We start from the raw sequence: 14,381 nt of genomic DNA, 5'->3' as shown, positions 1-14,381 counted from the left end.
GACAGTTTTGGCCTGTTCAGGGAGCAGAGAGACGCCAGCGAGGCTGGTGTGGATCAAGCAAGGGACAGAGAGGGTGAGATGAAGTTGGGAGGTATGTATAGGCAGGTCATGCGGGCCCTGTAAGGGATGACAGGAGTGGGAAGACATTGAAAGGTTTTAGAAGGGAAGCTCGTTTTCATGTTAGCTGCTTATTAACATTGTATATTATTGTGTATAGTCTGTTACTGAAAGTCCACCAGCCTTGAGACTGAATTTAGCCTCCGGGGAGCTCCATGCCCCCTTTCCTGCCATGTTTTGGCTTAGTCTAGTTATAAGAGTACTAACTACTCTTGGGAGTCAGGATGGATCAGGACCTAAAAGTGTCCATGAAGGGAGTTATAGGCAGTTCCACAGGTTTTCAGAGTCATTTTTCACTCCTTTTTCAGCTGCAGCGCTTTAAAACACTTTAACATCTGACTTTAAGAAGGGTTTTTTACTTAAAGAACAAATAAATTAGGAGTTGAATTCTCATAATAGCAAACTATTTCTTATTTTAAGATGGAGATGTGAAAAATAATAAAGGAAATCTCATTTAAAATGGAGTCAGGGGCCGGCCCTGTGGCTTGGTGGTTAAGTGCGCGCGCTGCAATGCTGGTGGCCCGGGTTCGGATCCCGGGTGCGCATCGAGGCACCACTTCTCTGTCCATCCTGAGGCCGAGTCCCACATACAGCAACTAGAAGGATGTGCAGCTATGACATACAACTATCTACTGGGGCTTTGGGGGGAAAAAATAAAATAAATAAAATCTTTAAAAAAAAAAAAAAAAAAAAATGGAGTCAGGGGATGGCCTGGTGGCGCAAGAGGTTAAGTGCGTGCGCTCTGCTGCGGTGGCCCGGGGTTCACCAGTTCGGATCCCAGGTGCGCGCTGACACACCGCTTGGCAAGCCATGCTGTGGCGGCGTCCCATATAAAGTGGAGGAAGATGGGCATGGATGTTAGCCCAGGGCCAGTCTTCCTCAGCAAAAAAAAAAAAAAAAAAAAAAAGAGGAGGATTGGCAGATGTTAGCACAAGACTTATCTTACACATACACACACACACACACACACACACACACACACACAAATAAATAAAATGGAGTCGGGAGGCCAGAAGGGGGAACGCTCACTACTGCCACTCGAGGTCAATTGCAGACCCCAACAGGAAGGCATCAATTACAGACCTCCTCCAGGAAGAATTCTCCTTCCCCAAGGGCAAGCCCAACTGGTGGGAAACCGTCATCACCCTGCACTCTCACTTTCCTCAGTGGACTTTCTTTTAAAACAACCCCTCCCAACTTCCTCCTTTTTCTCTGTAGTAATGTTCCCTTCCTCTGTTTATTGGACTTGCCCATGGTTTTTGCTATAGCTTGCTTGTCCCAAATTGCAATGTCTCTACTATTCCCAAATAAACCCATTTTGCTGGTAAAATAACTAGCTGTTTTATTTTTTATGACAACTTGGGATTCTTTTTCTGAGTACAACTCAGTGTTTAAGAAAATCATTAGCTGTATGAGGAAAGGAAGAGGAACTTAAGACAAATATGAAGTGTAACTCCTGGTTCTTGATTAATCAGAAATGATAGCAGATGACATCAAATTAAGATGCCGTTTGAAAAATGAGGTTTACCAGACCTTCAAGTTTACCCAGACCACAGGTTACATAAGAAAGGGGTACCCAAACCTATGTCCTTATATTTTTGCATTGAATATAGTTTTATAACTATTTAATTCAGCTTATAAATTTTACATTGAAAAATACATTTAAAAAAAGGCCGTTTCCCACTGGAGGAACATTTTTTGTTAAATATTAGGTTAAAAATGATTTCTAACTAAAATATTTTATAATTTAATAGGCCAGGTGGTTACAGCTATTCGATTTGGTGGAAAAACAATGCCAAGAACAGATAGTTGCCCAGCAGGAACAGTTTCACAACCAAATTCAAGTAAGTTATTATTTAGATTGATTTTTTTTTTATATTGTAAGATTTGCAGAGGAACCAATTAATACTCTATCAGTTTTCTTTATAAACTAAAGATAAGCATACATATTATCTTTACAGTAATATATTTTTAAGCACAATATTTTTGTAACATTTATAAAAATGTGATGTTAATATACTTTCTTACCCAAATCTATAACTTTTTATTTTCAGCGTATACAAGAGGAGATTAAAAATTTAGTTAAGTTACAGACCAGTAATGCTTCCTGGGCTTCCTATGGTAGAAGTTCTTTAGGTAAACAAATATCTTCAGAAAGTCAAATGGGTTTTTTTTCTGAAAACAGTGAGAGAAATGAATCTGTTATCAGTTACCCTAAGTCGAAAGAACTTGAAATGCAGCAAGAAACAGCCACATCACAACCAGACTGCAATGTGGATAGTAGCTCAGTGAGCAGTGGGTATGGTACCTTTTGTGTCTCAGAATTAAATACCTACAAATTGGAGGACCCTCAAGAGTTCATGGAGCTCACAGAGGTTTCTAGAGGACGGTATGGAGCCCCTGTGGTGCAGACGGAGTCACCTGTAGATGGTGTAAAAAATAAGAGTTTTTATAGTCATACTACTGAAGAGTTTTGTGCACCTTTAAAGGAAGATATTCCCACTTTTCCTGGAGAATTTGAACACAGTTTTCTTGGTGAAAATAAGATTTTGGAAGTACACAGTGGAAAAACAAATAGGTGAGTAGAATTTCTCCATCATTTGAAGGGAGTTTTACTGGTTTATTACATTTAGAATCTAGTAAATAAAGCACCTTTTAGTTGAACTATAATAGAGATGTATTTGAACATATATCAGTTTTACCAAAGTCTTTTATTGTTTGTGGAAAATTGAAATAAACAAAGCATGTTATATACTGATGACATCTGACTTTCTTCCCATTTGCAATGTTATAAAACCACTAAGCACTTAAGGTGGCAGGCCTTGCCACAAAAATACTTTTTATATTTTCTAGCCACTATAATCTTACTAAAAAGTAGAGAATGGTACTGTATCAACAGTGGAATTTTGCCACACATGTTCATATAATTTGAAACCAAAAATTATATACAAACGTGTAGTCAGTTTTATATTTTTTATATATAAGAAGAGATTTTGTAAGTTTAGTGACATTATGATTGGCCCAAGGGACTTTTTAGTAAAGGAAACTAAAGTAGTAAAGGCTGAATGTTTGTAAAGCAAATAATCCTTTAAAATTTGGGGGTTTACCCTAAACTTTCAGTTTTATATTTTTGAAATGTGTCATCTAAAGTTAGGTATTTAGCTGTAGCCACACAAATCTTTTGTGCCCACGAGTGTAATTATTAGTCCCTGTAAACAGATGTGCTTTCTCAATGCTTGTGCTACTCGAAGGGGCCACTGGGGTGGTTTTTGTTCTCTCCCACGGCTGCAGACGATATGTATTGTTCATTACTGGTCTCTTTTTGTTTACTTTGTCTTTGGTAAAAGGGAATTTAAGTGAATCAATAAAAATCCATCCTCTCTCTGCTATTAGAAAAGCAAATCAAAGCATTTTCCATTGACTCGGTATCTGCCAGTGTTTAGATATATGTGTGAAGGACAGCATCTAGAGAGTAATTTTGGTTTTCTCTTTTTAAATAGTAAATCTATAACATCATGGGCACAAAAGCTGAAGCAGAACCAGCCAAAGAGAGCACATGCAGAAGAGGGGTGTTCAAAATCTGTGCAAGGAAGTGAGCAAACCAAGAAATCACCAACGGAGAAAGTAGGTGAAAAGTGCCTTTAGTCTGGCATGCTTCAGCTGCTGGTCGTTATGTTGGGTTTACCAACTGCTCATCAGCTTACATTTTTTGCCCTTTCTTTTGTGTTGTTCCTTTGTCCCATTGATATATCTTCCTTTTGGTGCCTCAAAGGGTGAGAAACAGTGATTTGCTGTAAGTATTGGTTTTGTAGTAGGCCAGAAATCAAAACTAGTGAGGGATAAAATACTGTAAGAAATGAACCCTTTTTTTTTTTTTTTGTGAGGAAGATCAGCCCTGTGCTAACATCTGCCAATCCTCCTCTTTTTTTTTTTTTTTTTTTTTTGCTGAGGAAGGCTGGCCCTGGGCTAACATCCGTGCCCCTCTTCCTCTGCTTTATATAGGACACCGCCACAGCATGGCTTAGCCAAGCGGTGCGTTGGTGTGGGCCTGGGATCTGAACCGGCGAACCCCGGGCCACTGCAGCAGAGCGTGAGCACTTAACCGCTTGCGCCACAGGGCCGGCCCCAAGAAATGAACCGTTTTGGAAAGGTCCTAATTCTCTTTGTACTGCAAATGTTTATATTTAGCCAGAGAGTAATCCATTTAATCGTTTTTAGAAAACCCTCAGATAATTTATATTACTATTAAGTTGTAAGAAGTAGTACTGTATGTGTGAATGCTTTAAGATGCCTTTATAAAAAAATGTTCAAGTTTGGACAACTCTGAATTTATAATACAAATTGTAAGAGATTAAATTTTTAAATTCTGTGTGGCCCTTTGGCTAATGTAGCAGCTGCTTTCATTAAAGAGCTATAGATATTTAGTAAATTTCACACATTTTTAAAGCCCTTTTTCCCTAAATTGTCATAGAATAACATTGTTTAGTATAATACATTCAAATTGCAAAATCAGGTTTCTCTATAAACTTGACCACTTTAGAAATTGGCCATGTCTTGATCATCCTAAACATAGTCTTTCCATCATCCTATGAAAAAGATCTATTAAAGAAGGGAAGTCAAAAGAAGACAGTCACTCAGCCTTCACAAGGCACTATTTACTTGTCTTTTCTTCCAGTAGATTTTCTTTCTTCAGCCCGTGATACTTAGGCTTCCTAATATCACCGTTCTTTGAACTTAATCAGATTTCTATGGAGGAGGGAAGTGAAGGTCAAGAAAGCTGCATGAATCGCAAGCCTCCGGGGCCTAGACCGCCCTATAGTACTGCGTTGGTAGCGCTCGTATTTTGCACCTGTGTGCCATCAAGGGTGATATATTCTTGTTTGGTGTGGTAGCAGAAAAGTGTTTGGAAACTGGGGTCAAAGTTGCTTTTTGCATTGGAACAGGTTGGCAGAAAGAGAGAAGAATGGTTTCATACATACTAGTTTCTTTTCTTCTGTTTTTACCTTAACTGAAACTCAGTCTTGTGGAGACTTTTCCACTTCCAGTAAACTTTGAGTTTGTGGTATGAAACTTGGTGGATTCACTGGTTTTCTTGTCGTCTCTTGTGACTGTACTCAATATTTGTTTGATGTAACACAGTGGTTGCCAAGCTTTGCTGCACATGAGAGTCACCTGAGGAGCTTAAAAAATCTACTTATGCCCGGCTGCCAACCCCAGGTGGTCTGCCCTCTTTGGTGCGGGTGTGATCTGTGTATTGGGAGGTTTAAAAGCTCCTCAGATAATTCTCATGTGCTGAAAAGCAGGGGATCCACTGGTCTAGCCCCATTTTTCTCCTTGACTTGGTGGAGAATCAGACCAACAGTGAAAGATCAGGCGCCTGGCTGAGAAACGCCCTTGGGGATAGGTCTGCCTAGTTGGTGCATGTTCTGCCTCTGGTGAAGTCAGAGGGTAGAGAGTGGAAGTTGTGATGAGGGGATGATTCCCTTTGAGGATTTTTCCTTTTCTTTGATCATTTCCTGAACAAGTTTTCTTTTTTTTTCTTTTTAAGGTGAATGATATTTTTGGTATTAAATCATTAGAGAAATCAAGTTTCTTTGATATTTCTGAGTTTTAAATCATTTTCAGGTAATGGTGGTTGGTGACTCAGAGACACCATACCTGTGCATTTCTTACTGCATAGTTCTGAATCAAATTCTGTGGATTCACAAAAGTTGGAACTTTCCTCTATTTCGTCCTTTCTCTTTTCCCATTGTTTTTTACAGTTTCAGTTGAAATCTGGGAATCCTTATGATCAGAATTCTCTTGGGATCCAATTTTCTTTTTATACAGTGGTAGTTTATTTTGGGTCTTAGTTATTTTGAGGCACCTCTTGAAATTGGATATTGTTGAGCATAAGGGTTTTCCAAAGCTCCAGTCGGTCTTTGTTTCCTTGGTTCTTTGTCTGGCACGGAGTTGACATTACCGTTTTCCCTGCTGCGGGACTCGTGGTGGTTTTCAGATGGGCTGATAGACTGTTCCCGACACTGGTGAAGGTCCTTGTGCTGGGCTTAGGTCAGCTTCTTGGGAAGGGCTTTCCTTCGCACCATGCTTTGCTTTCTCAGTCAAAGCTGGGCCTGTTTTCTTCAGCCGAGGCCTTGTTTGGCCGGAGGAGTGCAGCGGGCAGCTGTGTGAGGTAAGCCGCCCTCCAGCCAGTGTTGTGTGTGTGTTGGCTGAGTGTGTTACAGTTTGTACCTCAGAACTGGGAAGAGGACAGTATTTTACTTGAGATTTTTCACTTAGTCTTCTCTGGTCACCTTTTCCTGATCTTTCAAGTGCTGAGACTTGACACAAATTTGAACAGGTAGGAGTTTTAGAAGAGACAAAAGATGACCTAGGAATTTCTCTTTTGATGAAGAAGAGGCTAAGTGCTGCCTTAGAGGCTGAGGTAGTAACCCTTCCTTGGTGTGGAGTGTCATCATCTCAGTGAGCTTTCATTTTTGAAATGGGTCCATGGATGGTTGTAAACAAATACAGCTTAAATGCTTTAACAGGAATTAAAAGTTTGATGATGATGGAACTGATAAGAAAAGTTCTGGTAAAAATAGTCTTTTCACATATTTCTGTTTGGAAACATTTCTGTGACAATGCCAGAGATATTGTGAGGAGAGATTAGCTCAGAATTTTTATTAGAATTGATAAGTAAGCATTTTGAGCCTTTTCTGGCACTAGTAACCGTTTGTGTTGAAGATGTAGCCTACTATTGAAAGTTCGTATTAATTATTCTTTGCGTTTTTCAGAGTTGATTTGACTTATAAAAATGAATTATTGTGGCTTTTACATTAATTTTTATACTAAATGACTTTAATTCTAGGCCCCTCAAATTTCTTTTGGAAGTAGATCACAAATTATAAATACATTTTCATTCTGAACTCATTAAATAACACCTGCTCCCAGTTTTCTCCTTGTAGCTCCACAGAAAACCAGAATAAACTTTTGTAAATTACATAGGCAAAGAAAATCTTGCACTGTTAATTCTTTTTTTTTTTTTTTTTTTTTTTGGTGAGGAAGACCAGCCCTGAGCTAATGTCCGATACCAATCCTCCTCTTTTTGCTGAGGAAGATTGGCCCTGGGCTAACATCTGTGCCCATCTTCCTCTATTTTATATGGGACGCCGCCACAGCATGGCTTGACAAGTGGTGTGTTGGTGCGCGCCCTGGATCCCAACCTGTGAACCCCAGGCTACCGAAGTGGAGCGCGGGCATTTCACTGCTGCCCCACCAGGCCGGCCCCTGCATTGTTAATTCTTATCATTTTGCATTCTTGTAACCACGAGCTAAAGCCAGGCTCTTTCTTCATGAACCTCCTGAAGGTTTCTCTCCGCCTGGGTTTGACACTTGGTTCTCATTCCTTGGGTCAGCAGTTTGTGCCTAATGATTTTTTTTTTTTTTTAAATATTTATTTATTTAGTGTGTGTGTGTGCGCGCACACGCACGAGGAAGATCAGCCCTGAGCTAACATCCATGCCAATCCCCCTCTTCCCGCTGAGGGAAGACTGGCCCTGAGCTAACATCCGTGCCCATCTCCCTCTGCTTTATATGGGACGCCGCCACAGCATGGCCCTACAAGCGGTGCATCGGTGCGCACCCGGGATCCGAACCTGGGCCGCCAACAGTGGAGCCCACGCACCTAACCGCTACGCCACGGGGCCGGCCCTGTGCCTAATGATTTTTAGCTGTCAGCTAATAGTTTTCTTTCTTGAATTGTAGTCTGATTTCACTGCTGCTACCCATCCTCGTGCTTTTTACCTCAATAAACCAGATGAGAGTCCAAATTCTTGGATATCTGATTCAGGAACAGGTATGATACTTATACTTTTAAAGAGTTGTTTTCTTTTTATATAACAACTTGTCTGCATTTCGCATAGGATGATAATCATGTACAGTATATTTCAGTGGTTTCTGTAAATATATTATATGATTTGCCTCTGGTAGCTGTAACTTCCTTTTTTTTTTGTGAGGAAGATCAACCCTGAGCTAACATCCATGCCAATCCTCCTCTTTTTTGCTGAGGAAGACTGGCCCTGAGCTAACATCTATTGCCCATCCTCCTCCTTTTTTTCCCCGAAGCCCCAGTAGATAGTTGTATGTCATAGTTGCACATCCTTCTAGTTGCTGTATGTGGGATGCCACCTCAGCATGGCCTGACAAGTGGTGCGTTGGTGCGCACCCGGGATCTGAACCCGGGCCGCCAGTAGCGGAGCGCGCACACTTAACCACTAAGCCACAGGGCTGGCCCCTGAAACTACCTTACTTGCCTTAATTTGTGTTACAAATTCTGTAAAGATGGACAAAAATACTTTTGCAGTTATTTCAAACAGCTGCAAAAATCATCTCAGCATCTTTCAGGTGTCCCAAAACAAATTAAGAAATTTAAACCCTCTGTGAGCCATTCTTAATTCTCCATGGTAAGCTTATTTTAGCTTTAATGGCTTTATATACTGACTCCTTTTGTTCCACAATCCCACGTCCAGTTCATCAGGAGGAATTAGCTCTGCTTTATGAAAATTGCTGGAACCCAGCCCACCTTCCTGCCATAACCCTTATGGAGCCCCCATCCTCTGTCACCTGGGCTCCTGCAGCTTCCTAACCAGCCTCCTTGCTCTCACTCTGGTACCTTCCATCTTCTCTGCACGGTAGCCAATGTGATCCTTTTTAGAGCTAGGTCAGATCATATGACTCCTCTATTCAAAACTCTGCAGTGGTTTGGCTTCCCTTAGAATAACAGCCAGAGTCCTTACAGAGGCCCACAGGCCCAGCAAGATCTAGCTTGTTCTCTTTGACCTCACTTTATGCTGCTCTCTCCCTCTCTCTGCTCAGCAGGGAGGCTGTTTGCTCAAATATGCCAGTTGTGTTCTCATTTTAGGCCTTTTGCATTGGCTTCTTCCTGTACTTGGAATGTTCTTCCCCCATATATGGGGGAACTCCTTCGTATGTGGCTAAAATGGCCAACTTCTTAATTATTACCCTCGCAATGAGCCAACCCTGACCACCCTATTCAGAAAGAGCGCCTGCCCTCCCCCACCATGCTACATATGCTCTTTTACCTGATTTTTAACTTTTACCACCTTCTGACATACTGTATGTGCTGCGTGATTTACTTATTGTTCGTGTCTCACTCTTTCTGCTCCCCCAGCCTAGCAGAGTAAAAGCTCAATAAATATTCGAATTATTGAATTCTTTACATTTCTTCCATGTAAGTCTGTACTATTCATAAAGAAATTGTCTTTTAAAAATATTTTTTAAATTGCACTAGTTTATCTTGACTTTTAATATATTTCAGTTTTGAATATTTGGATCATTAAGTTAGGACCCTTCATGGTAAGGCATTTGTGTGAATCTTTTCCCATCCAAATTCAGCTTCCTGTATCTAGACAGCCAAAGACTAGTTCCCTATTTCATTTTCTTTAGGTAGAAATAAATTATTCTAGAAAGCATTTTGTTTTCATTCCTCACTCTTTTCTATTCTGTCTGTTTGTCCACGTTAGGACTGACTCACTGGAAGCTGGAGAAGGACACGTATCACTCTTTGCCTGAGACTTCAGAGAAGGCGTTCACACCATCCTCCACTGATATGTCACCAAGCCAGGTAATTTAAAAACACATTGTGTGTGTGTATTTGCATTATACAATTGTAGTTAAGTAGTCTATTTCGTTATAAATTTTGTAGTTTTCAATTTCTGATACAGAGAAAAACGTGGGCTTTAAATCATACTCATCTGCTTTCAGATTCTGTCTCTGTCATTCACTGCCTATGTGATCTTAGGAAAGTAACTTAAAAATGGAATTAAATGGCTGGGTAGTGTTTTGTGAAATTAAATGAGATAGTTTTGTGCCTACTATTTAAACATAGTAGATCCACAGATAAACTTCTCCTGTTCCCAGACCTGGCTTTGATTTTCCATCCTATTATACCGTTCCGCTAATTCATTTGTACTATAATTCTGAGCAATTTAATTTGCTGTATTAATTTTCTTTGAGCAAGAAATGTAAATATTTTGTTTACTTCAGAGGAAAGAAATAAAACTGTCCAGTATGTGTACATCGGGGTACGTATCTCACTTCTGCGTTTTGATCAGGTGATGAGCGAGTAGGTTGGGGAAAAGGAGAGATACAATTGAAGTAACCAGGCAAGCTGTGAACACAGCTGACAGGCGTAGACAGATAGGGCAGCAGGGAACCAGCATACTTGTCAACATCAGTCCCATAGAAGAGCAGAACCCAACATTTCATCCTTCAGGAAAGGAGCAAAAAAGAGAGACAGATAAACACAAAGAGAAGGGAAGGACGGGGGAAGTGAGATTGTGAGGGCGCTGGAAGGCTCAGTGGGCTTTGTGGTTACAGGGCTCACTGTTTGTGTTATCTGATCTGCAACAGTAAATTAGCACTGTTTTGTTGACTGTAAGATGCCATCAATTTTAAGACTTCTGTTTCATAGTCTACCAAGAAAAAATTTACCAGACTGATACAATGCTTTCTTATCACTTGGAATTGATATTTTGTTCTTACAGAAAGAGTTTATAGACTTAAACAAACATAGATTTTTTTTTTTTCAAACATAGATTTTTATCATATAACTCTTTCAGAGATTTTATTTATTTTATTTTTTCCCCCCAAAGCCCCAGTAGATAGTTGTATGTCATAGCTGCACATCCTTCTAGTTGCTGTATGTGGGACTCGGCCTCAGGATGGACGGAGAAGTGGTGCCTCAATGCGCACCCAGGATCCGAACCCGGGCCACCAGCATTGCAGCGCGCGCACTTAACCACCAAGCCACAGGGCCGGCCCTATCATATAACTCTTATACATACAGTCATGCACTGCATAATGACGTTTCAGTCAGCGATGGACCGTGTGTACGATGGTGGTCCCATAAGATTAGTACCATACAGCCTCGGTGTGTAGTAGGTATACCATCTAGGTGTGTATACATACATTCTGTGATGTTCGCACAACGATGGAATTGCGTAACGGTGCATTTCTCAGAATGTATCCCTGTCATTGAGTGATGTATGCCTTTACTTAAAAAGGAAAATATAAGTGAAATAAATTGGTTAAAACTTCTTCACCTACAGAAACATACACTCCTCTCTTTTCATCTCAGTGTTGGTTTCTGTGTTTTTCCACATACCGTTTTCCTCAGGCCACCAAGAGCTTTTGTGATTTGGCATTTCTTTAAAAGAGGATGAAAGGCCTCAGTGCTGAGTTTTTACCTGGCTTTGTAGTTATGTAGGACTGGCCTACTTTTGACTCCCACATGGGGAATGTTGCTAAACATGTCTAATTCACCATCCCTTAAATATTGGTTCTCAGGGATTCTAGTGTAGTCTCTAGGATTTTCTTCCAAGCTGCTGACACTTACTTGGCCAATTTTGATGGCTTTGATATTTGCTTAGGAGAAGGCAATGACAATTATGTCACCGAAAGTGACATAATTTGACCGAAAGTAGTTATAAGATTGCCATTAATTACAAGAGGCATCCTCACTTCAGAGATGTTAAAATATGAACAGAAATCATAAAAGTGGTGAAAAATGATGCCTTGTATTACCATGAACTGTAAATAGAATAACTCCAACTGGTCACCCAGGCCACGAGGCAGGGGTTCCTCAGGCTGTAACTATAGCCACAGCACTGCTTCTCATCATAGGCTTCAAGGCTAGAAAGGGGCCTCTAGGTTGTTGGTATATAAAAAGTACAATTCCAGAGCAGGGTTATGGAAATTGTGGTAAATTTTAAGGGTTTACATTTAACAAATTAATGCTTCTCTAATGCACACACACAAAGTATAGTTAGATATCTTATTCACAAGTTAGTCATAGGGTTTATTAAATATTTATGGCGCTCTGCAGCCTATGTAGGTCTCGAAAAGGGACATAAGTGTAAACTCGGTGATGAACGTGTTCTTTCAGTGCGTCTCTTGTTAGATCTATGATCGTGTTTGAGAGAATGTCCATTTTAAATTTGAGGCCCAGGGTTAGATGGTACCCTGTCATGCCCTGCATGCCCTCCATCTTGAAGTAATTTAAGCCCAAGGTGTTAATATTTGAAGCTTAGACCTCTTTGCAACATTTCAAGTGTAGCAAAGCCCTGATTTCAAGCTGTAGAAATTAGGGTCATAATCTTCTTATTTTACTAATTAAAAAAGGGGCTTATTTTCATTGAGTAACTCCTTTCTCATTAACACTTCTTGTCTGCTAACTCTTAAACAGGAATATAACTACATAGATAAGGAACTCCACCTCTGATGCCTGTCCCCTTGAGTCACAGGAAATTAGTCTGGTGGGAAGTTTTCTCATCCTGCTTCATTCGTTCATCATGAAATCTTTTCTTACCTCAAAACTTGGTTCTTATTTTGAGTAGAGGAACTACCAAGGATTTTATTCTTTGGAATTATTCTTAGGCTGCTAAATAACTTAGGTTCAAATTATCCCCTTAGTATTTTTGGTTAGAGGATATGAAAATGTTTTCATTCTGAGGGACATTCATAATAATAGTTAATGACTTCCAAACTTCTATTATAAATCTGACAGTCTAGAGTCTCAATTTATTTAAGATTTTTCAAAATCTTTCTGTGGTGCTGATCTTGATATCAGTAAACTTTCTTCATCATTGATAATACCATTTAAATAATTTTGTTTCATATTTTTAAGTCTAATACTAGTAATGAGATGAAGCTACCATCACTGAAGGATATTTATCATAAAAAACAAAGGGAAAACAAGCAGTTACCTGAGAGGAATCTCATCTCTGCTTCCAACCCAAATCATCTACCAGAGGTAAAGTTGTCAACACTCTGCTGAGTGGAAATGAAAGATGCTTCATAACTCTAACTTTGTCTTAAGCTTAATTTTCCCTAGGAGATCTAAAGCCTACTCACGTAAAAACAAAAACTGAATACTGAGGGTGGAACCTTACATTGTCTGTCTTATTTCTAGATACTGACTCTAGATCCAACGTTACACATGAAGCCAAATCAGCAGATTTCAGGGATTCAACCACATGGCTTTTTGAATGCCCTTGATGACGGAATATCCTTTTCACCAGACTCTGTTCTAGAACCCACTATGTCTAGTCACTCTGACATAGACTCATTTTCACAAGCAAGTAATGTCGCTTCTCAGTTATCTGGATTTCCAAAATATCCTTCAAATACAAAAGCTTCACCAATGGACCCGTGGAAAAATCATGCATTCCAGAATGAAAGTAGGACCAGCTCTACGTTTCCTTCAGTATATACTGTTACTAGTAATGACATCTCGGTCAACACTGTAGATGAAGAAAACACTGTCTTGGTAACTTCAGCCTCAGTCAGTCAGTCCCAGCTTCCAGGTACAGCCAACAGTGTCCCAGAATGCATTTCATTGACTTCCCTGGAAGATCCTGTGATATTGTCTAAGTATGTATTTCAGTGAATGGCTTGTAATCTTAATAGATTTTCTATGATGTCTGCTTAAATGATGAAAATGATTTTTATTGTACTTCAGTAATTTATAAAATCTTAAGTTAAAAAATGAGATATAGTATTTTTAAGGTGGAGGATCTAAAAATTAAATGATACATGTCTTTTTTTTCCTTCACTTTGTTAGTAGTCAACTTATGTATTAATCTGTTATATTTTCTGTAGGTGTGCAAAGGAAAAAGATTATTTTTGCTTGTAAGAGTGATTGTTATTGGTTTCTCTTATGGGATAGAGAGTGAGGAGATGCTTTCCTAATAATTTTTTTTACTCTCACCAACAGTATTAGGCAGAACCTGAAGGAAAAGCATGCTCGACACATAGCGGATCTTCGAGCTTATTATGAATCAGAAATAAATAGTCTGAAACAGAAACTGGAGGCGAAAGAAATTTCTGCAGTTAAAGATTGGAAGAAAACCAATCAAATTCTTGTAGACAGGTAAAACTTATAATTTAACTGTAAAGTTAGTGTTTCTCCAACTTGGATATATTATTTTCCCCACAGTGTAGTATATTGTGATGATAAAACACTTGGAAAATTTTAACACAGAAACGTTTGCCTAATTATTTTTACATATTTGAACCAACCTCTTACCATACACTTATAACTGACATGAGGACATTTGTTTCATATGGACAAAATACTGAAACAGTTGAGCAGATATTGTATACAGAAAGGAATGTCATTTATGGAAGGATTAGTACTATATATGGATTCCCTAATAAGAAGTCTATGACTATTGTCCTGGGGCAGTTCTCACCCCATTTTT

At 39.5% G+C, this 14,381-nt stretch overlaps 1 protein-coding gene across 14 annotated transcripts in view; it reads left to right on the top strand.

The window, feature by feature from the left end:
- The window catches only part of MPHOSPH9 (M-phase phosphoprotein 9), a 62,573-nt gene that overhangs the window by 11,083 nt on the left and 37,109 nt on the right, over positions 1–14,381 (top strand). For 12 of the 14 annotated variants that reach the window (XM_087423398.1, XM_087423390.1, XM_087423387.1 and 9 more), the window contains 8 exons: positions 1,872–1,961; positions 2,172–2,695; positions 3,618–3,741; positions 7,864–7,954; positions 9,642–9,742; positions 12,806–12,931; positions 13,091–13,551; positions 13,895–14,050. In XM_087423398.1, the coding sequence (XP_087279524.1) occupies positions 2,280–2,695; positions 3,618–3,741; positions 7,864–7,954; positions 9,642–9,742; positions 12,806–12,931; positions 13,091–13,551; positions 13,895–14,050 (1,475 nt within the window). In that variant the 5' untranslated portion in view covers positions 1,872–1,961; positions 2,172–2,279. The remainder of the gene's footprint in view (positions 1–1,871; positions 1,962–2,171; positions 2,696–3,617; positions 3,742–7,863; positions 7,955–9,641; positions 9,743–12,805; positions 12,932–13,090; positions 13,552–13,894; positions 14,051–14,381) is intronic. The other 2 variants (XM_087423391.1, XM_087423401.1) reach the window with 2 other exon arrangements.

The sequence above is a fragment of the Ceratotherium simum genome, chromosome 35, assembly GCF_057802395.1.
Source record: "Ceratotherium simum simum isolate JZ-2026a chromosome 35, ASM5780239v1, whole genome shotgun sequence".
Lineage (NCBI taxonomy): Eukaryota > Metazoa > Chordata > Mammalia > Perissodactyla > Rhinocerotidae > Ceratotherium > Ceratotherium simum.
The sequence above is the reverse complement of the archived record's forward strand: the minus strand, read 5'-3'. Positions and strand labels throughout refer to the sequence as shown.